This window comes from Barbus barbus, assembly GCF_936440315.1.
Source record: "Barbus barbus genome assembly, chromosome: 34".
Classification (NCBI taxonomy): Eukaryota; Metazoa; Chordata; class Actinopteri; order Cypriniformes; family Cyprinidae; genus Barbus; species Barbus barbus.
Genome location: NC_136762.1, coordinates 17,202,035 through 17,229,979, shown reverse-complemented (window position 1 = coordinate 17,229,979; position 27,945 = coordinate 17,202,035). Strand labels below are relative to the sequence as shown.

At 37.2% G+C, this 27,945-nt stretch overlaps 1 protein-coding gene across 1 annotated transcript; it reads left to right on the top strand.

Moving 5' to 3' along the window:
- Positions 1–20: 20 nt before the first annotated feature.
- LOC306853941 (sorting nexin-19-like) lies at positions 21–27,888 on the top strand. The gene is made up of 11 exons (XM_079391656.1): positions 21–1,608; positions 2,084–2,222; positions 2,305–2,405; positions 2,514–2,633; positions 2,706–2,827; positions 2,912–3,005; positions 3,180–3,354; positions 4,568–4,697; positions 21,480–21,664; positions 22,926–23,013; positions 24,737–27,888. Exons 1-11 carry the CDS (start codon positions 40–42, stop codon positions 24,858–24,860), a joined length of 2,847 nt encoding a protein of 948 aa, XP_079247782.1. The 5' UTR covers positions 21–39; the 3' UTR covers positions 24,861–27,888.
- The last annotated feature ends 57 nt before the right edge of the window (positions 27,889–27,945 follow it).

Here is a 27,945-nt window from a genome sequence, read left to right as displayed (position 1 = left end):
CTCTTCATTTTCCTTCACAGGGGTACGTAAACCTCTGCAATGTCTCAACCTGAGCATCTTAACGTGAGCCCCTGGGGCTTGTCTGAGTTTTTGGTCCAGAGGAGGCTGCTTGGTTTTGGGGCGCTGCTGGCCTGGATGGTCTTGTTCCACCTGCTGGTCAACGTTTGGCTCCTCTGTGTCTTCACAAGCCTCTTAGTGGTCTTAGGTGGTTGGCTTGGTTCCCAGGCTGTCCTGGACTCAGACAGTGTTGTTCACCTAGAGCGCTTTGTTAGACTGGAGGAGATCCCGCACAGTGCTGAGAGTGAGCAGCAACTGGAAGATGAGATCCAGAAGACAGTCGCCAAGATCATACGCGACTTTGTCACCTCGTGGTGCAGTACCATTTCCAAAGAAAAAGAGTTTGAGGTTGAGGTGCACAATGCCATGATCTCCATGGCACTGGAGCTGAAGGGTCGAGCAGCAATAGTTGACAGGAAAGTTTTATCTCAGCGGGTTTTAGACCTCTCTGGATACCACCTTCAGTGTTATTTGAGTGCCAAGGAAGCCATTAAACATCAAGAGGTGGACAAAGATGGAGATCTCTGGGAGGCGTACAGCAAACTCTGCCCTCCTCATCCCGCTCTTCAGAGCTCTGCTGTCGAAGTGAATTACGTACGGGCCATTGTAGATCTGCTTCTCCATGTTCTTGTACCTCCTCCACACTTAGAAACCCGAACAGGTCGATTTGTGGTGGGCGAACTTATAATGTGCAACGTTCTGCTGCCTTTAATTGCCAAACTGTCCGACCCGGACTGGCTAAACATGTTAATCGTAAGCATCTTCACTAAATCCAGCGAACCAACCCCACAGCCAGAACCAATAGAAGTTCAAGCTCCACCACAAGTTGTATCTCCTCAAGAAAACACACTTCAAGAGCTTGAAATTCCTTGCGTTCTGAGCCTAAAAGTCACCCCAGAGACCCCTACAGCAATGGAGGCCCCAACACCAGAACTGGCAGTTTATGATGTCATTGATCTTTATTCTCCACACAACCTGGAAGAAGACGAACCACGGTCGACCAAACCGTTTCCTTTGGGGTTTAGCCCCAGGGATTATTTGAGACTCGGTAAACCCAATCCATTCTATCAAGAAACCGACTCTGATTTGGAATCTCCTCCAACGGATTTCAAGCGGAGCTCCCTAGAATCGCTGGTTCTAATTGGCTCAGAGGAGACCCTTTCTGAAAGACTTGCCGAATGCACCACTCCAGTTGACGCTGTGTTAGACCTTGAGGATGAACTTCCAATTTACACCAGTATGACAGAGAAGGAGCTATCAGTACATTCCACCGAAGAAGAGCCATCAAGCTTTTGCACTCTCCAGACGCTGGAGAAGAGTAACTCGAGTGCAGACCAGCCAGGCCTGGTGAACCCCAGTGAGCTGGCTTTGACTGCACCCGTCCAGGGTTCTTCACCAGCTGGGATTGCAAACCTGGCACCTTTCAACTTCGAGCCCCTCAGCAGCCCAGAGGGTCCGGTCATTATCCAGAACCTCCGCATCACTGGCACAATCACTGCCAAGGAGCACCGAGGCACTGGCTCACATCCTTACACTCTCTACACTGTAAAGGTGAATTGGTTCTCACTTTTCTCTGTTAAATCATGTTAGTTAAGTCAAGTTAGTTAAATCGTGGTTGAATATTTGATATTTTATAGTTCTCCTAATTTTACATTTAGATTCCCTTTGCCATCATCTAACGCACACTTAAAGTTCATATTTAAAATATAACTAACGCTTTTTAATAATGTTTCTGTCTAATTTAACAGTTTCTTGAAAGACAAATGGTAGATACAAATGCTTCACAATATCACATTTTATTTTAGCCCAAACAAGAGTCATTTTTAATAAATTTTTGCCCTTTATGAGCACATTGTAGGGAAAAATCACACTATTGTATTGGAATACATAGTGTGATATTGACAGACATGAAACACTGTAGTTCTCTCTTGTATTCTCTCTAGTTATTACTAGTAACCAAGAGAATGAAGTGTTGCAAAAAGTCATTATAATATGATTTCTTCACAAAGATGTGTTTGTCTTGCAGTATGAGACTGCCATGGACTCTGAGAATCCTGAATCTTTGCAGCCCATGGCCTATCACACCGTCAACCGACGCTACAGCGAATTCCTCAACCTTCAGACCCGTTTGGAGGAGAAACCAGAATTACGCAAGATTCTTAAAAGTGAGCAGAGTATATTAGTCATGTCAGTTTCAAAGCTTTCCAAAACACTGTTTTATTGGTTGTCTTGTTCTGTTAACTGTAGTTGTGAAAGGACCAAAGAAAATATTTCCTGAGCTTCCATTTGGAAACATGGACAGTGACAAAGTCGACGCCAGGAAAGGTCTTTTGGAAACATTCCTTAGAGTACGTTCTTTGAATATATAAATTACATAAAGCTGACTATATTTAATGTTAGCATTTCATTCCATACAACTTCTTTTAAATGTTTATTCATGTTTTCTTTTATTACAGCAACTTTGTGCCATTCCTGAAACGGCCAACAGTGAGGAAATGCAAGAATTTCTCGCTCTAAACACTGATGCAAGAATTGCTTTTGTGAAGAAACCCTTCATTGTTTCACGCATAGACAAGGTACTTTTCAGAATGCACATTGTATGTTTTGACTGAAACACTTAACATAAAATTTTTTTTATGACTTGGCAGATTGTGGTGAATGCTATAGTGGACACCCTGAAGACGGCGTTCCCTCGCTCAGAACCACAGAGTCCTACTGATGAAATTGACGCAGAGCCTGATGGGAAACTGTCCACTGACAAGAAATCCAAGTATAGGAGGAGAACTGCTTGTTTTTCGGAATGTTTATAGCTGTAAATAATTTCCAGGATGACTAATACACGTTTCATTTCTAGGTCTCGAATGAGGTTCTCCAGTAAAATTGCCCCTGCTCTCAACGTGTCTGACATGAAACCCAAAGTCCTTTACTGCTTTGATGAAAGCAGCTCTGTAAGTAGCAGTCATCAGTAATTGAGTCTTTTTCAATGCACCATAAGAAGGAAGTGAATGAGAATTAGAAAATTGATTTTGCTACTTTCCAGTGCAGTAGTCACTGTGACCCTGAAGTTTTTCTGCTCATCAGCAACACAGGGAATATGCATTGATTAGTTGTTGTGGTTACAGGTTTTCAATGGCTTCTCGTTGAATGAGCTGGAGAGCTTCATCTCCGAGAAGGAGCGTTTTGAGGCTAAAGCAGGGTTTGATGCTGATGCAGAGAGAAGCGGAGGACCTAAATGGGATATGAAATCATGCGCATGTGCCAAAGCAGTGCTACAGAATGCACCCGCCTGTGACTCTGGTAATGACTCTTGTATAAGTGAAATAATAATAATTATTATATTAATTCTTGATTTCAACTCAATGACGTAATTTCAGCTCACTCAAGGGGAAGGTTTCTCAAACAAGAACTTTTAATATAGAAGGGGTGTTGTGGTTAAAAAAACTGTGGACACTAATGCCTTGCCTAATGTAAATGAAATATTTTGTTTGTAACATTTTGTTGACGTTTTTCTGCAGTTGAAACTGTGATGTTCATTCATGTTTATTTCGCAATAAAACTAGTAGTAAAGAGGAAGGGATGATCACGCCCACTCATGCTCTGCGATGCCGTTTGAGCTGAGGCGTTTATACAGCGACCTGTCGCGTCACATTAAAGAGCGTCAAAACGGAACTTGTTTGATTTTCCTGAAACAAATTGACATAATTTGAAAGATGCTGTATAAATACAATGCTGTGTGCACACGTGTACCAAACCAAAAGACCCGTACCGAAAAATGTCAGTACAAAAATGTGTAGTTACACCCCTAAAATATTGTAAAGTCATATGGACCAGGGTAGTGTGATAATTATTTTTTTGGACAGGAATGAAAATAAGGCTGAGGGATAGAAGTGCACTGTGTTTAATTGATTGTACTGTTGTTTAGCAACAACAACAACATTTGATTGTTCAGCTGATGATATGTCCTTCTGAAAAAAAAAAACTAAAACCTTTCAGTATAGAAAAACTTCATGAAATGGTTTTGAAAGTTTTGAGTTGTGAATATTACTTGTGAAGTCTATCCCACAGAAGCCTCACTTTTTCCACTTTAAAGAAGCGTTTGTGCAATGGAATGATGGTGGATTTTAGAGGTTCTTCATGGAACCCTAGATGCCAGTAAGAGTGTTGGCTAGGTCTGTAATATTATGTAAGTTTACTCTAGAGGGCAGCATTGTACTTTCATAATGTTGTCTAGAATCCCTTGCATTGACAAAAACCAGCTCTCATAGTTATGTGCAGGAAAAAATAAACAAAGTCATTTCATGTTCCATATTGTAAAAACATGTCAGTGATTGGATCTGTGTGTTCATATTTTGTATTTTAGTTGTACTTGTGGACATGGAACACGCCGTGCTCTTATTCAGTCATTCTGGGAATCATTTTACAAACACGTTTTCAAAGATTCTGACCAGTGTCTCTTTTCCAGCTGTGACTGATGACTTTATATTGTGTCTACCTGTGTGTTTGTGTACAGCTAGTGAGATGGCTCTATCTGACCAGGCCCTGGATATCTTGTGTGTGCTCATGAAGGATCAGTGGAGCTGGCTCTGCACAGAGAACATCCAGAGGACCATCAGATTGCTGTTTGGGACCCTCATTGAAAGGTGTGTGTCTACCCCAATGATAAGACCAGATTGCGGTGTAATCAGTCTTTGGTAGCTTCTTGAATTCAATCCAGATTCACATAACCAGTATTTGAATTAGATCTAAAAGCTGAACCAACTGTTTGGCTTTTCTGCAATTACTCTGTTGATGTTTCTTTGACTATGGAGAACGGATCAAACATGTTTTAGCAGTATTAGTGCACAGACCTTTCATCCCTGCCGGGCAAAAGCTGAAAATGCATTTGTTTGCCTCTCTTTAATCTGAGGCTGAGAGATTTTTAGAGACATATCTCTCATCTCTGATGTGGAAAGAAATATTTTCAACTTGTTAAATTTAAAATAGATAATTGCATGAAGTGAAAAGTGGGGCATTTTCTTAAAGTTTTGTTTGTGCAGATGTAGTGCTGATTTATTGGCTGAAATCTTGTCTACTTTATAGATTTTGACTTCTACAACATTTTTTATCATGACTGGAACAGGATTTGAGCCATAATAATTGGCTTGAGGGGAACCTTTCACTAGATCTTTGACACCATAGACCAGAAACACAGGCTCGTTTAAAGAAGTTTTGCATTTCTCTACATTCAAAGTTGGAGGAAGATTGACCTCTTGAGCTGTACAGTGTTGCAGGAACAGTTTTACATTTTTGGTTTGTTTAAATATGTTGTGTTGATTTATGTTTTAAAAAAAGTTGCTGTAGAGCATTTTATTTCATTTTCCCCAAAGCTTTGTATATTCTAGATTTAATAAGATTAGTGTGACTTCAAAAGTTTGGGGTCAGTAAGATTAATATTTTCCTTCAGCAAGGATGCATTAATGTAATCAAAAGTGTAGTATTTTTATAATTAATGATTGCAATAGTTATAATTAATAATTATTAATTTAATTATAATTTGTAATATAATAATAAATTAATATAGTGTCATTTATAATGTCAGAAAAGATTTCTATTTTAAATAAATGCAGTTTTTTATCTTTCTATTCGTCAAGGAATCTAAATCATGTTTTCCACAAAAATATTACGCAGCATGTTTTGAACATTAATAATAATTAATGTTTCTTGAGCAGATTTCTGAAGGATCATGTGATACTGAAGACTGGAGTAATGATGCAGAAAATTGATAAAATGCATTTATTTAACCATATATTCAAAAATAAGTTATTGTACATGGTAAAATATTTTGACAGTATTACATCTTTTGCTGCATTTATTATTAAATAAATGCAGCATTGTTAAGACTTTGAGAAAAACATTGAGAAATCCTATTGACCTCAAACCTTTGAATAGTAGTGTATAAATAATCTACAGAGGTTCAAAAGAGCCTAAAGACAGACACGGCCGTGAGAAGGATTGACTCAATGAGGTGTCACTGAAGGCATCACTCATTCCCTTCCCAAACTGCTGTACAATTGCGTGATCATTCTTATTTTTAACCATGAATATAAATACTTTATTAAACAAGTTCTGCAGAGGGGACCGATGACAAGTTGATGGAGGAAGTGAGAACTGTATGTTTTAAAGCTGTCAACAGGTGGCTTTCCCCCATCCTCTGCTCCACTTCTCTTGGAGTTAATAACAGTCATGGGACGTCCCGCTGAGCCACCTTCAGTTTCAGCTTGTCGCTGAAGCTTTCTGCTCTGCTTTAATTAAAGTGCTTGGTGTTTTTGCTACTCTGTTTAGTGATGACCGCACGTCTGTGGATTGCAGATTTATCCCGTGGCACAGTAATGCCTTTCTAATGCAGAGAGGTTACCGAAACCTGGTGCTATAAAGGAGAGTTTTTTTTTTTTGGTTTCTTTGAAACCATCCCATCTGTCCTCGAGGATTCAAGCTGAAAGGTCAGGCCTCACATTAAATAGCACACACAAGCCCTCAGCTCTATGCGCATCTGTTTTACAGATCCTCGTGTTGTGATGTCTAGCCATTTCAAATGACTCATTTGTGAGGCGGTGTATTAAACACCTGCTAGCTGACCGGCTTCCTGCCATGTTTAGCTGAAGGCTAACAGCCATCGGATGGGAAAGCTGGAGTGAGGCCTATGCTTTTCCTCAACAGTTGGACAGAGCCAGTGTCTCAAAGGTGTGTCTTTTGTGGGTTCAAGCAGATCAGTACAATGGTTATTTGTTCTCTGTTTGAAATAAATGTACACAATGGGGCTTTTTCCCCCATCCACTATTCTGCAGGCTGTAGAGCACATTTAATCTTCATTCTGCTCTAAACCAGGGGTCTTCAGCCTTTTTCAGGACAAGAACATTGTGGTGAATCACAGAAGTGCTTGTCTAGTTTAATTGCAAAGTTTGCGTAGTTTAGCGCTTTTCGAAATGTGCTGGGGAAATCATCGGCTAGCAGCTCCCTTCTCATACAGACCTGATCTGCTGATACATATTTGAGAAGCCAGACCACTCACACTGCTCTCATCATTGATATTTTATCTCATTCACTCACATATGCTCCTGCAGCCATTATCTTAAAATCTATAAATATGCACAGTATTATAAAACCCATTTGTAGTAGTATATATTGTTGGTATTGCACATTTAGTCACTCTGTTTACTGTAGATTAATGCAAAGATTGTAAATAATGTATATTGTATATAGTGTGGTCTTGGTCTTAATACATGCTGTAGGCTAATTATTTCAAACTCATGAGAATGTTATGTAATCCCGACAGAAGAGAACAGTGAAACCAAGACATCATATATAGATTTAAAGAAGAAAAAAAATCTAGAACTGGATCATCATTATTGCAGTGACCGCAACAACATGCTTCTGGCATGTTTTATTTTAAGCAATAATTATTTTAACCCTAACATATGCAGTGCAGTTTTATTTCTTAAACAAACATATCAGAAGACATAACCCTGTATTTTTCTTTCTTTCTTTCTTTTTTTTTTGGCCATTTTTGCCTTTATTATGACAGGACAGATCAGAACTGACAGGCCTGACAAACCGATTTATCGCATTCAAAATAAAAGTTTGTGTTTACCTAATGTGTGTGTGCACTGTGTATATATGTATATATAAATGCATATACATGCATGTATATATTTAAGAACTAGATGTCATATATTTACAACCTCTCTGCATTATAAATGATTAATTTGTTAATCGTTTGACAGCACTAATGTAAAGATATATATATATATATATATATATATATATATATATATACACACACACACACACACACCGGCCACTTTATTAGGTACACCTGTTCAATTGCTTGGAAACACAAATTGCTAATCAGCCAATCACATGGCAGCAACTCAATGCAATTAGGCATCTAGATGTTGTGAAGACGACTTGCTGAAGTTCAAACCGAGCATCAGAATGGGGAAGAAAGGGGATTTAAGTGACTTTGAACGTGGAATGGTTGTTGGTGCCAGACGGGCTGGTCTGAGTATTTCAAAAGCTGCTGATCTACTGGGATTTTCACGCACAACCATCTCTAGGGTTTACAGAGAATGGTCCGAAAAAGAGAAAATATCCAGTGAGCAGCAGTTGTGTGGACGAAAATGCCTTGTTGATGTCAGAGGTCAGAGGAGAATGGGCATACTGGTTAGAGATGATGGAAAGGCAACAGTAACTCAAATAACCACTCGTTACAACCAAGGTATGCAGAATACCATCTCTGAACGCACAACACGTCGAACCCTGAAGAAGATGGGCTACAGCAGCAGAAGACCACACCAGGTGCCGCTCCTGTCAGCTAAGAACAGGAAACGGAGGCTACAATTCACACAGGCTCACCAAAATTTAACAATAGAAGATTGGAAAAACGTTGCCTGGTCTGATGAGTCTCGATTTCTGCTGCAACGTTCAGATGGTAGAGTCAGAATTTGGCGTAAAGAACATGAAAGCATGGATCCATCCTGCCTTGTCTCAACGGTTCAGGCTGCTGGTGGTGGTGTAATGGTGTGAGGGATATTTTCTTGGCACACTTTGGGCCCCTTAGTACCAATTGAGCATCGTTTAAACGCCACAGCCTACCTGAGTATTGTTGCTGACCATGTCCATCCCTTTATGACTACAGTGTACCCATCTTCTGATGGCTACATCCAGCAGGATAATGCACCATGTCACAAAGCTCAAATCATCTCAGACTGGTTTCTTGAACATGACAATGAGTTCACTTTACTCGAATGGCCTCCACAGTCACCAGATCTCAATCCAATAGAGCACCTTTGGGATGTGGTGGAACGGGAGATTCACATCATAGATGTGCAGCCGACAAATCTGCAGCAACTGCGTGATGCTATCATGTCAATATGGGTCAAAATCTCTGAGGAATGTTTCCAACACCTTATTGAATCTATGCCACGAAGAATTAAGGCAGTAGGCTATAGACATTTCCACTGCTCCAGAGTCCAGTAACAATGTGCTTTACTCCACTCTTTTTGATGCTTGGCATTGTACTTGGTGATGTGAGGCTTATACGCAGCTACTCGGCCATTGACACCCATGAAGCTCCCGCTGCAGTTTTTGTGCTAATATTAATGCTGGTGGAAATTTGACAATCTTCAGCTATGGAATCAGCAGGGTTTTGGCTACTTTTTTGGTGACTCTGTGACTTACAGTGTGGGGAGTTCCAATTTTTGGATGAGTGGTTGCTGTTTCTAAATGCTTCCACTTTCCCACAATCTGTGTAGCAAAATAAGGTGGAAAGCATTGGTAGCACGTCTTAATCACGATCGGACCAAACTGTAATGTTTTTTTTTAACTCTGAAGTGAATCCATGAAGTCTTGAACTTCTTGTTTAGACTGACAGTGTAATTATTGAGCTCAAAATAGATCTCTAACCACTTAGACAAAGTGGGGCATTTTGATTGAGAAAATATTTTGTTTTGCATTGCATTGAGTTATTTTGGTGTCTTTGAAGGAGAGCGTCTCAGAATGTCTATACAATATTTCAAACTACCAAGTGGTGGTGTCTGGACATGCTCTTTCTCTGGAAGGATAAACGTGCTGCATAATCTTATTCCTCAAGCTGTCCTGGCCACTATAACCCAAAGAACATTCAACTTATTTCTACTATTTGGATTGTGCTGATATCAAAGCTGTTGCCATCTTTAGTTTTGTGGAGAGGTTCTTTGGATGAAACAAAGCTCCCTTTTGCTACGATCAGTTAAGTGCAGTGAAGGTTTAGTCAAAGTCAATTCATATGCCAAGGATGAAGTTTTCTAGTGGGACATTTCTCTTTGCAGAGCTTGTTTTCTATAACTGATATCTGAACAAAGTAATTATCCTATTCAATTTTTGGATTCATCAGTCGAGAGTAGGTTTGGGCTGAGTGCCATATTTAAGAAATGTTAGATTAAGTTGAGTTAGAAGTTAAAATATTTAATTAAAATAACTGTTTGAGAAACAACATCTCTGTCAAAAAATCTGCAGTTTACATCTACAGTTGCTTAGAAAATCACTACTAATTCACTTCAACACTATCACTGTTTGGCATGTGAAAAGGTTAGGTCCTTCAAGAATGTGTAGTTACTAACAAACTAGAGACACATAAGTGTGTTGACCTTTAGTATGTAATCACAGTCACTTTGTAGAGCTTATGAAGGCATATTTACGTAAAGAATTTGTATTTGGTAAGATTAACGCTGCTGCCAATTTGTGTGGTAAAAATTGCACACATCTGCATTTTGTTAACAGGCCTTACTTGTTGCACACATTATTTTCAATAACGGGAAAATGATTGGGCTATTCCCCATTATTGTTCTTTCCTGGAAGAATGTACACAACAACATGTTTTTACTTTGTTCATTTATATACAAATTTGTGGCACATGTGAGTGTAGCCATTACAGAGAAGCAATTTGAATTTTAGTAACACTGGTTTGTGTAATACTGGTTTTTGTTAATGACCTGCAGAAGTTATACCACAATTAAATAGAATTAAACATTCATATTTTCTTATAATCTGTCAAAGTCACCAAGACTCAAGGTAAAAAACAAAAAAAAACAAAATGTTTGGTTATATCAGCATTTGATATCTTTATGGATTTAGTATGTTTTGAACCCTGTTAAGTTATTGTAAGAAAAAATATTTAGCAATTATTTATGAATAACTTTTAAATATGTTGGTGTTTTTGTGACTTGTATATACAGTGGTGCTAGAAAATTTGTGAACCCTTTCAAATTTTCTGTATTTCTCTAAATATGACCCAAAGGATCATCAGATTTTTACAAAAGTCCTGAAAGTTGACAAAGAGTATCCAATCAAACAAATGAGACAAAAAATATACTTTGTCATTTATTAATACAAGAAAATTATGTGTGAATGGCAAAAGTATGTGAATCTCTTGGATTAGCAGTTAATTTCAAGGAATAATTAGAGTCTGTTCAGAGATGTTTAACACCTAACACCTGATCAGGTGTTAGTGCGGTCCCTGTTTTATTTTAAAGAACATTCTTTCATTCATGTTTGGGGAAGTGTATCATGACGCGAACAAAGGGGATCTCTAAAGACCTCAGAAAAAGAGTTGTTGCTCATCAGGCTGGAAAAGGTTATAAAACCATTTCTACACTGCAAAAAAAGGCTTATCCTACTTAGTATTTTTGTCTTGTTTCTAGTCAAAATATCTAAACATTCCATAATTAAGATGCATTTACTAGATAAGCAAAACACCATAAGATATTTACTCTTGTTTCCAGGGGTAAAAAAAGTAAATTAAGTGCATTTTGCTTGAAACAGGTAAAATTATCTGCCAGTGGGGTAAGTCAAATATTCTTGTTTTAAGAATATTTTACCTACCCCACTGGCAGAAAACTGTACTTATTTTAAGCAAAATACACTTAATTTAGTTGTGATAAGCCTTTTTTTGCAGTGTAAAGAGTTTGGACTCCACAGATCCACGGATTGTGTACAAATGGAGGAATGGTCGACCAACAAAGATCACTCTAAAAGCAAGACATGTAATAGTCCATGAGGACCCCAGGGTAACTTCTAAGTAGCTAAAGGCCTTTCTCACATTGGCTGATGTTAATGTTCTTGAGTCCACTATCAGGGGAACACTGAACAACCATGGTGTGCATGAGAGTTGCAAGAAGAATGCCACTGCTCTCCAAAAAGAACGTTGTTGCCCATTTGCAATTTGCTAAAAATCAGGAAAGCCAGAGGGCTATTGGAGAAATGTTTTGTGAATAGATGATACCAAAATAAAACTTTGGTTTAAATGAGAAGCTCTATGTTTGGAGAAAAGAACACTGCATTCCAGCATAAGAACCTCAGCCCATCTGAGCCAGGACGGCTTGCCCTCATTGATGGAATAATGAATTCTGAATTATACCAGCAAATTCTAAAGGAAAATATCAGGACACCTGCCCGAGAAATGGATCTCAAGAGAAAACAAGTCATGCAGCAGGACAACAACCCCAAGCACACAAGTCATTCTATAAAAGAAGTTAATGTTTTGGAATCGTCAAGTTCATAGGAGGAAACCCACAAACATCATAGGATTGAAGCGGTTCTGTATGGAGGAATGGGCTAAAATTTCTACAAGTCATTGTTACAGGACTGATCAGCAGTTACAAGAAATGTTGAGCTGCAGTTATTGCTGCAAACGGGGGTACTGAAACCAGATACTGAAAGCAAAGATTCACATACTTTTGCCACTCACAGATGTGTAAAACTGGATCATTTTTCTCAATAAATAAATGAAAAAGTATATATTTTTGGCTCATTTGTTTGAGTGCATTCTCTTTGTCTACTTTCATGGCTTGTGTGAAAATCTGATGATCTTCTGGATCATAGGCAATTTATGTAGAAATATAGAAAACTCTAAAGAGTTCATAAACTTTCAAGCACCACTGTATATTGATATTTTGATCACTTTGCTTAATTCGGTCAATTAAGACAATACACCTGCCACATATGAATTGGCTCACACATTACATTTACATTTAGTCATTTGGCAGACGCTTTTATCCAAAGCGACTTACAATTGGGGAATACAAAAAGTGATTCATCTTGAAGAGGCAGTCAGACAGAGGAAGTGCTCGTAACACCAAGTCTCAGTCATTGTTCAAATAAGTACAAACTAGTAGGTGGAGAGAAAGATAGAGGGAAAGTTTTTTTTTTTTTTTTTTTAATAAATTAGATGACAGAATGAGTGACACTCCAAATAGAAACATGCCGGACAGGTCCTGTTGAAATGGCAGTGTGTGATCGTGTGGAAGTAAGTGAGACCGAAACATGAGCCAGCTTTAGATGCCTCGGTGCAAACAAACACATCGGACATCATCTGAGGGAAAGAATTAGTTTACTTAACTGACGTCTGCGGTTCTTCTAGCACCGAACCGGATGTCTTTGTTTGCCTAATTATTCAGAGGGAAAAGCCATTTCCAAATGGAAATTTACATTCTGCTACACAATCCTCAGGCATGCCTTTTTACAAAGTGGCTCAGAAGGAAAACCAAAGGGCCTAGATGAAATATTGTTGCTTTTATTAGCATTAAATCAATCATAACTTCGGGACAGTCAGACTTATTCTTATACACAAGGACAGTTACGGTTATATCATTCTGGCGCCTGATGAGAATTATTTTTAAACTTATGCCTGTGTCCTTGATAATAGCGGAGGAATGGTTGCTATGCTCGAGAATTCTAACCACCATATTGATCCCTAACTTTAGCCCACTGCTCGGAAATGACCGCAGAACCTGGACCAGCTTTGACCTAAAGTAACTTCTGAGACAAACACGCGAACCGTCTGTTCTTATATAACGTGCGGGACTGATTCCTGCTCCAGCACTAACACTCCTGCCTGTAATTTTCAAGCGGACTTAAAGACCTTGATTATCCAGCTCAGGTGTGTTTGATTAGAGTTGGATCTGAACCTTGCATCTTCACAAGCAGAATCGAGCAACGTATGCTCTACATTAGTGATTGTGTGTAAAACCACTTGATGGCGGTGTCTACTGTCAAATGCTGTGTGAAAATGTCAAGAAGTTGTAGAAATATGCTTCATGTTTTGATTGGCTGTTCTCAGATGTTCTTTTCTTAATTAGATTAATGCGTTCTTATGGAGTCTTGATTCATGGCATGTTGTGATGAACAAGTTTACAGTACATGTTCATGATGTTCCATTGTTAAAAGAAATGGTTCACGCAAATACTATCATCATTTACACTACTCTTCAAAGGTACTTTTGAAATTTCTAGTCAAATAATTATTGTGAAAAAAGTGCACAACTGTTACTGAAGACTGGAGTAAAGGCCATTGCACACTGCATCCAAAATTTGAAAAATAAATATGACCTCACGCTGTGTCAATCATGTTTACACACTTTCGTCTGTCATAAAAAATTTTGGATCGCTACATAAGACCCTTATTCCTCAGCTGGGATTGTGTTCGAGCCTTTTGAAGCTGCATTGGCAATTTGGACCTTCAACCCATTGGTCCCCGTTGAAGTCCACTATATGGAAAAAAATGTTTTACTCAAAAACCTTCATTTCTTTTTGACTGACGAAAGAAAGACATGATCATCTTTGATGGCATGAGGGTGAGTAAATTATCAGGAATTTTTATCCCGGAAGTGAACTAATCCTTTAAACCTGGATGACTCACTTCTGCATTTCTTATTTTTTATAGTGTTGTTTTGGATTTTCATTATATGGACAAAAACATTTTTTTAAAATGTCGTCATTCTGCAGAAGAAAGTAAATAATACAATTTTAGAAAAACACATAGCATTTAATTTTTTAAGTGAACTGTCCCTTTAAATCTTTCATTGACATTGTGCCCTTAAATAGTTCACACAAAAATTAAAATTATTTGTTATTTTAACCTGATTTGACTTTTATTGTTGTTGTTTTTTTTAACAGATGTGGTCACTATTAACTGTATGAAGTATGTACATATTACAGACAGACAGACTAGATAGATAAATAGTGTAAAGATTCTCCATTTGTTTTCCAAGGAAAAATCTGCATTCTTTTCTTGTTTTGCGTATGTGTTAAAATGCTATGCTGCTGTGATAGATTGTTCTGCTGTGCCTGCCAATATTTCCTTCATAAACAGGAAGTTTGGGAAGGTTTGAGGTAAGAAAGACCTGCCAATCCTGGTTTATTGCACCGCAAAACATTTGTCTTCCTCTCTTCCATCATTCTGGAGTACTGCACATTACCAGACTGTAGACTACCCACATTGCTGCACCGAATCCATCCACGGGTTATACTTGATATGAAACAGCCAAGACTGTACATGCAGAAAAACACAGTCTGCAAATCCATCTTGTTTTTGACAGCAGCCACTCAAGCTTCCAAAAAACCCCTTGATGTGATTTATTGCCAACAACACTCTACAGAATGTCCCTATATATATATATATATATATATATATATATATATATATATATATATATATATATATATATATATATATATATCGCTTTTTCATAACGTTGTGTGACATTATTTCAGCTTGAATATTACCTTTAGATTATCTATAAGCAAAGTGAGAATGTGTTTAAAAAGAAGGACTTTTTCCATCTCGGTCTTCCATAACAACACTGTTGTGACGAAAACAGTGATAGTATTGTACTCATTGTGTACATGCAACAACAAACCAGACATTCAGAAATATCTGATTGGAGATATGTAAGTTTAGTCTGTGCCGAAAGAAACTGAACATCTTCCCTGCATTCTTACAGGATGAGGTGTATTGATTGTAAAGCCAGCATTCATCATGCTCTATCATTACTAGACGCACATGGCACGGTATAGAAGGATCTGCCAGTCATCCAGAGAACGAAAGATTATAAATATTATGACAGAAAATTCTCGATGAATCTATCAGCAGCCCAATATGGAAAAAAGACCACACAGCCTTGTTATCGCATCCCTATGGAAAATCTCAGTAACGATGCTTTAATCTCATATCGCAGTCACAGTTTGTGTAAATTACACCAGAGATGATTCCTTACAAACAAATGTACCCGTACAAGATGCTATCCATGCCAAGAAACTATTTCTAGCTTAGGATGTGGCCTCAGAGGTGAAAGTATGTGCTTGTTTTGAAATAGTTATACATGGAGATGGATTAACTAGTTAATTTGGATTTGGGAAAGACCATTTGTTTTGGTCCAACATTCCTCTGGGTTTTGAAAAAGACTGCTAACTTGCAATGGCTTGTTCAAAAAAGCTGGCACACAACCCAGAGCGTTTGATTATTTCACAGCGCAAGTTGATGCAATTCAGCTCTTGGCTGCCCATAAAGGTCATTATGTTCCATTTGGTAAGAAAGCAGGAGCTGAATTGGTCTCCTTGTTGCCTGTATTTGAACAAGAATCTCTGAATAATTAGTCTGCACAGACACCTGTTACAGACACCTGCACGAAAATCGCTTTCTGTCTCTGTGTTCATTTCATGGTCCTAGACTTGTTATATTTAATTTCAATTAGTCCATGTTTTTTTCTAAAGTGAGACAAATTTTTATCCATCTGTCCATCCTGTCCATCCCATCCATCCATTGGGTGAAAAAAATTATTTGATCCCCTGCTGATTTTGTACGTTTGTACGTACATGGCCCCGTCCATCGGCCCTTTGATGCGGTGCAGTTGTCCTGTCCCCTTAGCAGAAAAACACACCCAAAGCATAATGTTTCCACCTCCATGTTTGACAGTGGGGATGGTGTTCTTGGGGTCATAGGCAGCATTCCTCCTCCTCCAAACACGGCGAGTTGAGTTGATGCCAAAGAGCTCGATTTTGGTCTCATCTGACCTAAGGTTGTTCCGATTCCGATACTAGTATCGGAAATTCCACCGATACCACAAAAAACTCTGGCATCGGTATCGGCGAGTACTTATGCACAGGAGAACCTATGTACCAATCCGATACCATTTTCTTAAACAAGACCTATAGTTATGCCCGCTAGCTTTGCTTAACCCTGCAAATCGGAAATCAATTATTCTTCCCTGCTCAGAATGCAAACACAGGAAGTTGTGCTGTGTTGCAACAAGCAACCGCTATTTAGAGCAGCGAAGAAAAAATACAAACGTGCTAGCACATTGCCAGTAAATCACTCGCATATGCAACTAAATCTCCACCCCATGTGCGACTAAATGATGTCTAATATCAGCCACTGGCTAATAAATGCTCAGATTTTACTCGCCAGTGTGTGAGTTGGAGGCTCAGTTTAAGTTTAGCACAGATATATTTTCACTCGCCGAACTGACTGAGCGCTTCAGAGTTTCACTCTCGGTCAAGCGATCTGTGCTATTTTTCAGATCATCTGAATGGATGCGCAAGCGCACCTGTATTTGACGTACCGTAAGCAATGTTCCCTCTAATTTTTTTTCTTGCTGAGCAAAACTTTTCTTTATTGGGCAGACATTTCAGACACACCTGAGCAAAAATATTCTTTAAACCAGAGCTTTACAGCACGCACACAAAAAAGTGTGTAACTTTTAACTTCAATTTGCTATTTATATTTGATTTGACCCTTGATGTAACTAAATGATGTATATTTTAGGTTAGAGAAAACATTTTTACAGAATAATACATCTTTTATTTGAACTTTAATTAATATTTTTATTCAGCAAGGATGTGTTAAATGGATAAAACGTAATGGGAAAGTCACATGATGAATCAGAATTAGCACATGCAGCTATTCCACAGGCTGAGGAGGGAAATACTAATATATAGAAGGTACACCGTGTCATGCACACAATTACTAAACGTTATCATGGTAACGTGACAATAAAAATTACGCAATTAACATTAATTTAGCAACATTAGATGTAACATAAAACCCTAATGTACATAACTGATATAGTTTACCATACTGTAAAGTAAGTACACCTACTGTTAACCAATTAACAATTTTTTATGTACTGTAGCATTTTTACAGGTATTTACTGTTAAAATCACAATCTTTTTTTTTTTTTTTTTTTTTTTTTACATTGCAGAGTTTTCTGTTCATTGTAGTATAAATACACCTCTATCTAGAAGCTCCAGAGCCTGGTGAGTCAGAGTTGTGGCAGAACTTGAACCATGAAAAAATTAAATCCAACAAGTCAATGTAAAAATGGAAAACCACAGGGCATGGATACAAGATGATTTCCAAGTCATTGATTGAATATTCCTTGGAGTACAGTTAAATCAGTGATTAAGAAATGGAAAGTGACTGTATAAGGAGACTGCTGAAGGAGAGGCCACCAAGAGGCCCGAGACGACTCTGAAGAGTTACTGGCTTCAAGTGACTGAGATTATAGAAACTGCTTGCAACTGCTGCTTCACCAGTCACAGCTTAATGAGTGAGTGACAGAGTGGCAAAGAGAAAGCCACTGATAAAAATGTCATATGACATCTTGGCTGTATTTGCAAGAATACATGTTGGAGACTCTGAAGCCAGCTGGATGAAGGTTCTGTGGTCTGATGAGACCAAAATTAAGCTTTTTGGCCAACAGACTAAATGGTATGTCTGGTGTAAGCTGAACATCATCAGAAAAACACAGCTCCAGCTGTGAAGCGTGGTGGCGGCAGTGGCTGTGCTGTGAGGATGCTTCTTTTCACCAGGCCCCAGATCAATTGAGAGAGTAAAATAAACAAGGAAATCATGGAAGAAAATGTGATGGAGTCTACTGGATACCTGTGATTTGGGAGATCCATCATGATAGTGCCTGCAAACATAAAGCCAAAGCTAGAGGAATGCCTTCAAAATAATGTGGATGTTTGGAGTGGCCAAATCCATATCTAGATCTCAATCCAGTTCAAAATTTATGGCGGTTCACTTATAATCCCCATGCAACCTGACTGAGCCAGCTGCCACATGTGCAAATCTGATAGAAACACATTTATACAGACTCTATACAGATATATTATTCTGTCTATCTGTCTGTCTATCTATTTTTCTATTGTTCTATCTATCTATTGTTCTATCTGTCTGTCTGTTATCTATCTATCTGTCTATCTATCTGTCTGTCTGTCTGTCTGTTGTTCTATTTGTTTATCTATCTGTCTGTTGTTCTATCTATTGTTTTATCTATCGTTTTGTCAGTTCTTTCATTCTATATATTGTTCTCTCGTTTTGTCAGTACTTTTATTCTGTTGTTCAGTCATTCTGTCTTTGAACAGGCTTTTCCAAACCAGTGTTATCATTTATTATTACAATTTTTGTTGGGGTGTCCTTAAGGTTATAATATGGTCTGCCTTGAACTGCTGACAACTGTCTTGTATTCAGTAGCATGAAAGTGCTGTCAAACTTCAATTAAACATTTAATTTATTGTCTCTGTATGACCACAGATAGTTTTTACAACCTGAGGCTACTGTACTTTTATGTATCGTTCTCAGATAATTGGACAATCAGTTAATTGGATCATAATTAAAGCTCATGTAATTCAGTTCCTTCTAAGATTAGTCTTCTAGCACATCAGTTTTTCCAAGTTTATATGAGATGCAGATCAGGTGAGGCTCTAAATGGAATATACTTATCATGTTTATATTTTTTGGAGTGTCAGAAGAAATGAAGGCTCACATTAAAATCTGAAAAGGGTAGTTTAAACTTAATTGGCTCCAGTGAGCTCCAGGCACCCTTGTTTTCCACTCATGTTGGCTTGAGAAACGTCTTCCCCCTCTAATGCTGCACGTCTCCGTCAAAGGCTGTGCCAGTCCACATAAACTGCCCTTTATAATGGCAGAAATGCCATTAATGGAATAAAATGCTCCACTTGATGTTTTGGAACAGCTAATTTTTGTTCCATCACCTTACATCAGAGCTTCTTGAGAATTACGTAGGTCCTCATTCAAGCCTTTTCAGAAGCTCTGTTCGAACTGCAGGCTGACTTAGTACTCTTGTTTGGGCAGTAAGCTAGAGTTTTGAATGACATATTTATAGAAATGCACTTTTAATGTCATCTACTATTAAAACCTACTGCAGGCTCTAAAAATAAAATGTTGTCATGGAACAGAAGAGCAATTCTGCGTGCAAACAGTGCGTATTGATGTTTTTCTACTATTGTAGACCTTTTGTTGTCCACGTAATCAGTAGAAAATCTCTGCAGTAGTAGACAGGTAATGCAAACGAGACTCTGTCATGTTGTTACTGGGTCATTCAAATTTGACCATAATTGTAGTTTAATGGCCACCAGGAAACCCATCATTCTGTTTGAGAGTCTGGACTTTGGCTTCCATATGCTTTCACACACACTCCGTTCCCTCTCACAAAAACATATGACATATGTATTTTGGATTGAAACCCCATGGGGGACAGCTGTATGTCCAGATTGTCAGTATTTAAAATGAAGTATTGCGAAATGGATTTTGTTTTGGAACTGAGTAAGAATGACCATAAGAGGCTCTCTGGATCTCAGGCTCTGTCACCATGTAGCATCTGTGGCATTTCAAAGGGTCGGGACCAAAATAAACCAGCTATGCAATCAAAGACAAGGACAGATTTACCACTTCACATAGTATTCAAGAGAGTATTTAAAATCCTCAGGTGAAAGCACTTGCTTTCCCAGTTGCTTATTAGAACCCTGATTTGGTTATGTATTTCCAGACTTTTCATCAATTGTTTCAACCACAACTTTTCTTGACTACAGTTGCTCACTGTTGCTTTTGAAATTATTATTAGAATAATAACAATTCTACTGCATTAAATTACCTGCTTAAAAGACACATCATTTATTCGTTGGAAATAGTTAGAAACAACAAAGGAAGATTTATGCTGTCTACTAAGGGGCCGTTCACACAGAATGCATTTTTACATTCCACTGCACTGCTTTGTTTATCCATGTAAACATGCACTAGACGGGTGTGATTGACCATTTTGTTTGTGTCTTTTGCAGATTGTTGTGCATGACACAGTGCTTCAAAAATGGGCTTAAGTTAAAAGTTAAAAACAACATCTCTAGACCTTCTGGGTCATTAATTTTATGAAATAAAGCATTAACTAAAATATATACTTATATAATATATAATATTAATATATATAATATGTTATTAAAATAAATTAAAAAACTAGTTTTCATTAAGTTGAAGTACTAAAACGTAATAAAAACAGACATATTACAAAACAAAAAAGCTAAATGATCTAATTCAAAATATATTAACAAATACTATAATAGTACCAATGATACTAAAATAACTGGATTGATTATGTAATTATTTTTATTAAAATTAATCCATTGGCAATCTTAGTAAAATACATATGATCCTTTTCCATCCTATTGGTTTTCTGTTTTTTTTTGTTTTTGTTTAATTTTATATCCTAATAGCCTCATAAAAATGGTAATGTTTTATAATACTTTTTCCACATCTTTTGTTCAGTTCCATTTGTTAAGATGACTGTCTGCCAAAATGGTAGTGATTATTATTAAGATTAAACAGTCTCATCCACAGTAATGTTGTGCAATCCCTCAGTTATCCGTAATTTCTTCAGGGAAAGGTGGCCAAAAGTAATTTTGCAGAGTTGATTCTGTGAAATGAGATTGTTTTTTTAGGATAAACTATATCCATATGCGGCCCATCACAGATTTTAACTGGAATAGACAAAGTACATTACAGTGGCACATGCGAACTGCGACTTGCTGAAGGACATCTGTGAAAGATGAAGTCCAAACACATGATGTTCTCTTAGACTTTTTTCTTTCCATTTGGTAGACTTTTTTGAATATATTTTAATCAGACATGGTTCGTAGCGTGTTTTGCTTGCAGCACATCATCACAGTCCAATTCACCAGCAATCCTGAATTTTATCCTGAATTTTCTGTCAAAAACAAAGGTTCTGAATGCTTCTGACAGCATCCTATTAAATAGTTGTTGTGATTGGCCTGCAGGTGGCTGGAGGTGGGTGTTGTTAACCTGACCTGTACGCAGTATTGGGTGATTTATCTGCGGGTGCTGCAGGAGGCCATCTGGCCTGGAGGAAGTCTGCCGGCTCAACCCAGACCCCAACGCAGCCAGCAGCAGAAAGACAAGAGCAGAGAGCAGGCTCTGCAGTGCCTTATGAAACTACTGCCAGGTGAGACGCCACATAATATGTACATATACATGATTTTTTTTTTTTTTTTTTTATTCAGCAAGGACACATTAAATTGATACAAAGTGGCAGCAAAGACATTTGTAATTTCATGGTTTCATGGTTTCCACAAAAATATTAAGCAGCACAACTGTTTTCAACATTGATCACAATAATAAATGTTTCTTGAGTGCCAAATTAGCATATTAGAATGATTTCTGAAGATTCATGTTATACTGAAGTCTGGAGTAATGACTACTGAAAATTCAGCTTGTCATAAATTACATTTTAAAATATAAGAAAATGGAGAACACTTTTTGTAAGTTGTAATAATATTTTACAATATTACTGTTTTATTGTATTTTTACTCAAAATAAGTAGCGTTTTTGAGCATAAGAGACTTAAAAAACAGAACAAAATCTGTACCAAGGTTATTACAGTTAACTTAAAACTGAACAAAAACTAAAACCATAAAAAATGTTGCTTAAAATAAAATAGAAAAACTTTATTTCAGCTAATTGCCGAGGCAACATTTCTCAATTTAGTTTAGTTTAACTTGATGTACTAAAATAACCAAAATTAAAACAGAAAAAACAACTATAGTCGTGTAAAACTAAACAAAAAACGAAATTAAAAACAAAAACAAATATACAAAAACAAAATTAAAAAACTGATTTAATAACTGTAATAGTATCTAAATGATACTAATGTAAAATAACACTGATCTGTACCTACTATTACAAATAAAGAGATTTCCACTATTAAAGGATAGATCATATGTAAATGGAATCATTTGACAATTTTTTCACCTCTTTAAGTGACTGATAGATCAGTAATTGATTCAGAATTAAAAAAGCAACTGAATGCATTAACTATGAAGAAAAATAAGAGATCAATCATGCATAAATACTTTAATCAACTGAATTTGAACATTTTCTACTCAAATTCTTTTTAGCATTTGTTTCTGGATGGAATGAGTAAAATTAGAGCTTGGAAAATCGAGCTTGCAAATTTTGCAATCAAGCTTACCCTGGAAAATAGGACTTGCAAATAACTGTGTGATTCAGACAAACAGCTGTTCTGTACCACGACACCATTGCTCAGGAGATGAATAAATGAATCAGAAGATAAACAACAGAAGTTAAGGGGAATCCACCTCGCAACAGAAAATGACTGTTCTTCGTCAGTAGTTTGGTGCAGATCTGCTCTCTGTGTTCGTTGATCGAGTTTGCTGAGTTTATTGTGTGGTTTTGTGTTTTTACAGATCTGATCTCTGATATGCTGGGCTCTGTGAAGTACAAGATATCTTGGCAGACGGTTGTGGATTCTTTTCAGGACCCCACCATAAACAGGTGTGTTTGAGTACTAAATAGGCCAAGATAAAAATCAGCACCGCTGTGACTTATGCAACCCCAACATTCCTGTTTATATATATATATGGGGTTAATAACATTGATTGTAAGTTTGAAATACACAGCAAAAATAGTAGCATTTTGACTGTTTTTAACTGTATGTGGCTGTAAAAGCGCATAAATATTTGATGAGGCAAGCAGACATGGCCTAGTGAACATGTGGCTTTAATGGTTAAAGTGAACAGGTTGTAATTTACTTGCATCATCTTGTTATGGCACAGTAAGTAAGCGATGCCGATAAAAGAATGCAGAAATGTGCTTTCAATAGATACATCACTGTGCTCTGTTATCAGGGCGCCTCGTGACATCTTTGTAGACTGTTACCACAGTGGGATGTATGATTTATTCTCGCCGGCTTGGATTTTGAGAAAGCTGCTCTTTGATTTACTTGAACATGCTGTAGTCTGCTGTAAATGTCCAGATGAAGCAGATGCTGTTACAATCAGTTATACATTGACTCAATATCTTTTGCTTTACGAGCTGTGTCCTCATACAGAGGGGGGAAGGCAACAAGCCATGTCCAAATCCAGTGTCTGCGTAACATCCTGTCCACTAAGAAACCTCAATCTGTTTGGTTTTGAAGGCAGCCTAGATACATCATCCTCTGCTTTTAATAAACCAAAATCCTGTGGGATTTTTGGTGGAAAGAATAAAGACATCTAAATGAGAGCTTTAAAGGAGTTAATTTATTCATAAATGTCAGTTCCCCCCTCCCATTTTTATTAACTTATGACTCTGGATAGTGAGACAGACTTATGGCTCATTTTGAAAGACTTTAAAAATTATTTAAAAAAATATTATTAATAATATAATAATTATAATTATACTAATGCTACTCGTACTATTGCTGCTTTAAATAGTAGTCGTAGTAGTAGTAATAATATTAATTTATAAATAATTGTCAAATATATTTATGAATAATTCATTCATTATTAATTATATTATAGTATACTTTTAATAGTATATTCTATATTTATTATAGTATATTATAATATATTTATTTATTTATCATTAATTAAAATAAATGCATTAATAAATAAATGTGTGTTTTCATGTATTAATTTATGAATATAACTATGAAAATGTATTTATTAATTCAATTTCACATTTAATTAAATTAATGCATTATTTATTAAATAATTTTATTATTATTATTAATTTATGAATAAGTGCACTTTAAAATAGGCACCGCACAGATGAGAGAGCGCGTGGTAGAAGGGAGAGGATTTTTCCCACATGTATTAATTTATTTGTAATTCCAGAAGAACACATTATCCGAATCCGAACATATCGCTAATTTGCGCTGCGGTCATTATGGAAATGAGATGTTGTGTCTGTGTTCTTTAATTTGCACGTTGTCAGTAAATCACCCGCAGAAATTTCCATGCCCATTTGCACTGTTTTGGAGTTGCGCTCTTGTGCTAATTTGCCCTGTTTAGTAAATCTGTCCCTTATGTGATGATTTGCATTAATTTTAACTGTGATAGAGATTAATGAGCTTGATATTACACTGCAAACATTTGCTTCAAAACTGTGCTTTGAATTTTTGATATTGCAAAGTAATGCTATGAAAGTAAAATTCCTAATGGGTCTTGATAACAAAGTATCTGTGTGCAGGATGTGGCTGTGCTTGTGACCTCCTGTGAATGTTTATTTTTTGCAGGCATCTTGTGTACTGCATCTGGGATCTGCTAATCGAGTTTCTCGTCCCCGAGGTATCTGATGGGGACTTTCAGAAAACACTTCTGCACAGCCTGTCCAAAAATGCTGAGAAGCTGCCACCATAGGTGTGCTGGGGGTGGACTGGAGACATAAACACACTTGCATATATACATACATATACGTATCACATACGAACGTGTGATCAGTGTTAGGCAGGAACATGTAATCAAGAAAGTGTGGATTTGGATTCATGACAGCCTGTGTCTGGCACCAATTTGGTCTCCCTGTTTCTGGGACACATGCGCACATCCGGGCAGGCATTGATTAATGGCCACCTGTTTTGTGTTTTATCAAACCACAAGTCCAATCTCTAAAGCCCGACATACCGGATCTAAATTAGTCGCAAGTTCTCCAACTTTTATCCACCTTGTTCCCGCTTCAGCTTTGGGCAAAGCTCTTACAGATGGACTGCGCAGATCATTACTGCACCATCTTATTACGTGTTTCCGGCCTTTTAGTCTTGATATACCTTGACTTTACACACATTCCCTTCGTGTGCACATATGCACTTGATCAATTTGCTTCTAGCCTTCTTCAGAGATGCTTTAGAGACTGTATCGGCCTTATCTCTCGAAGTAAGAAAGCCTGTTTTCCACAAGTTTCCTGTATGAAATTCATCACATCTGCATCTGGTGTCACGGTAATGCTGTACGTGCTTAATGTGCTTTCAGACAACTTGTGAAGCCTTTAAATGTAATTTCTCTATTCACAACCTCTAAGTAAGTGGTTAGATGCCTCTACGGAAAAAGAAAAGGTCATGTTGATTCAGCAAAAATGGCCAGTTTTCAGCATTTATCTTATTTACTCTGTTATTGAAGTATGCATATAAGTTTTCTTAAAGAGATAGTTCACCCAAAAATTACATTCCAATCCTGTATTACTACTTTTTTTGTGGAATATAAAAGATTTTTTGAGATATGTCTTTTTTTCCCTTATAATGGGGGTCAATATTCACCAGAACTGTTTGGTTACCAACAGTCAAAAAATGTCCTGTGTTTTGCGGAAAAGAAGTCATACAGGTTTGGAAACTATTTTGAGGTGAACTACTCCTTTAAATATGTTTATTTCTTTTCAAAGCAGCTAAGTTCTAACAAATAATAGAGTATTACATGGTTCTGGTTTGTGGTTTACTTATTTTCTTAGAATTCTAGCACAATGAAATGATGTCTTAATTGCCTTAATGTGTATAACAAACAAAACTATCAAATGGATGCACATGTAACTCTTAAAATGTCTGAAAAAAGCCTTGCCATTCATTAAAGGGATAGTTCACTCAAAAATTAAAATTTTGTCATTAATAATAATGTTGTTCCAAACCCGTAAGTTCTCCGTTCATCTTCAGAGCACAGCTATTTTGTATACATTTGTATACATATTTTTGATGAAATCCGAGAGCTCTTTGACCTTGGATAGAGAGCAATGTAACTGAAATGTTTCCAGACCCAGAAACGTAGTTATGGACATCGTTAAAACAGAAGCTACAAGAATACATTTGTTTGCAAAGAAAACAAAAATAACGACTTTATTTGAACAGTTCTTCTCCTCCAAATCATGTTCCGCAATTATTGTATAATATAATAATTATTGAGAGTACCTCTGCACATAAACAGCGCATGCGCGTGATACTGCCGCCATAGAATACGCATACTCTGCTCCTTGTTTACATGCAGAGGAACGCACGCCCATACATTGTGGTTCTCTCAATAACAGCAGAATATGTGATTTGGAGAAGAATTGTTATATACAGTCGTTATTTTTGTTTTCTTTACGCACAAAAAGTATTCTTGTAACTTTGTAAGATTGGTTGAACCACAGATGTTACATGGACTGTTTTACTGATGTCCTTACTATGTTTCTGGGTCTGGAAACATTTCAGTTGCATTGCTATCTATGGAGGGTCAGAAAGCTCTTGAATTTAATCAAAAATACCTTAATTTTTGTTCCGAAGATGAACGAAGGTCTTACAGGTTTGGAACGACACTTGGGTAGTTAATGACAGAATTTTCATTTTTGGGTGAACTATCCCTTTAATAAAATGTGTAATTAGTTTCCAAATCTTAAAAGTATTACTGTCAAAAAATTTTAATAGCATTAAAATGTCATCTAGTCACCATTCCGCTTGCACAAACTACCTAGTAGTTGCGTAAAATGTTCCTGTCCTTTCCGTATGTGATGGCTTGAGCTCAACGCATGCAGATTTAGATTGAGGTTTTTCGCACTGTGAGCCCTGTTGCTCAGTATGCATTACAGTGGCTTAATGGCTTTGTTGCACTGTACTTGTGCTTAAAGCGCTGAATGTTGCACTGTTAATTTTGTAAGTGATCTGGGGCCTGTACCTTGATGGTAGATGAACAAATTCAGAGTTATAGGATACGTTTTGAGTTGACAAAACCAAACCACTCCAATCTGGCTTTGTTGGTACCATGAAGCTGATCATCAACTTTCTCTGCGAACTCAAGCTTGATCTTGAGTTAATGGAGCGTGTGCACATGAATGTGTGACATCAGAGGCGAACAGCCAATCACAACACAGAGCAAGTGTGACTCACTTCTCACGAGAGAGCCAGCGAGATTCAAAACTTTTGTTTAAGGTTAAGAGATTACAGAATATGAGGAATTTAAATGCATTTCCACTGAAGTACTTGTCCAAGAAAGAGGACAAATTAAGGAAATTATCTTGCTCTTTCAGTGCAGTCACAAGAGAAACTTGTGAAGTTAGTTTAATAGTTGATAATATATAGTAATATATAGTATATAGTTTGCATCAGACATGTGTCACTTTGCTCACATCTGATTGGTCCAATTTCAGTTTGAGATCTCTAAACCAGAACATAACCTGCCCTGGATCAGGTTAGCTGTAGAGTGTAAGTTACTATGGCAATGAATGCAGCTAAAAGCCAAGCCACTTTCATGTTACCTAAAACCCAGGATTGGTGCAAACTAAACTGAAACTTACCTGGCTAGCCAGCTAAACCGGCTTCATGGTACAGACCCCTGGTTGTATATGTTGTAGGCCTTATGTTGTTCTGATGTGTACTGAAATAACATTATAAAGCAGTTGATGTTGTCATTGAATTAAAAGGAGATGCATTTTAAATTGTCACTTATTTTTTGAAGTGCTTTAGCATGTTACACTTTTTTGTATTAACTT

What these genes read in the sequence shown, in the direction of transcription:
- LOC306853941 (XM_079391656.1), top strand. Translation starts at nt 40, where the DNA reads ATGTCTCAACCTGAGCATCTTAACGTGAGCCCCTGGGGCTTGTCTGAG. An exon ending in ACACTCTCTACACTGTAAAG is followed by an intron (nt 1,609 to 2,083) that starts GTGAATTGGTTC and finishes TTTGTCTTGCAG; the next exon opens with TATGAGACTGCCATGGACTC. An exon ending in TCCACTGACAAGAAATCCAA is followed by an intron (nt 2,828 to 2,911) that starts GTATAGGAGGAG and finishes TTTCATTTCTAG; the next exon opens with GTCTCGAATGAGGTTCTCCA.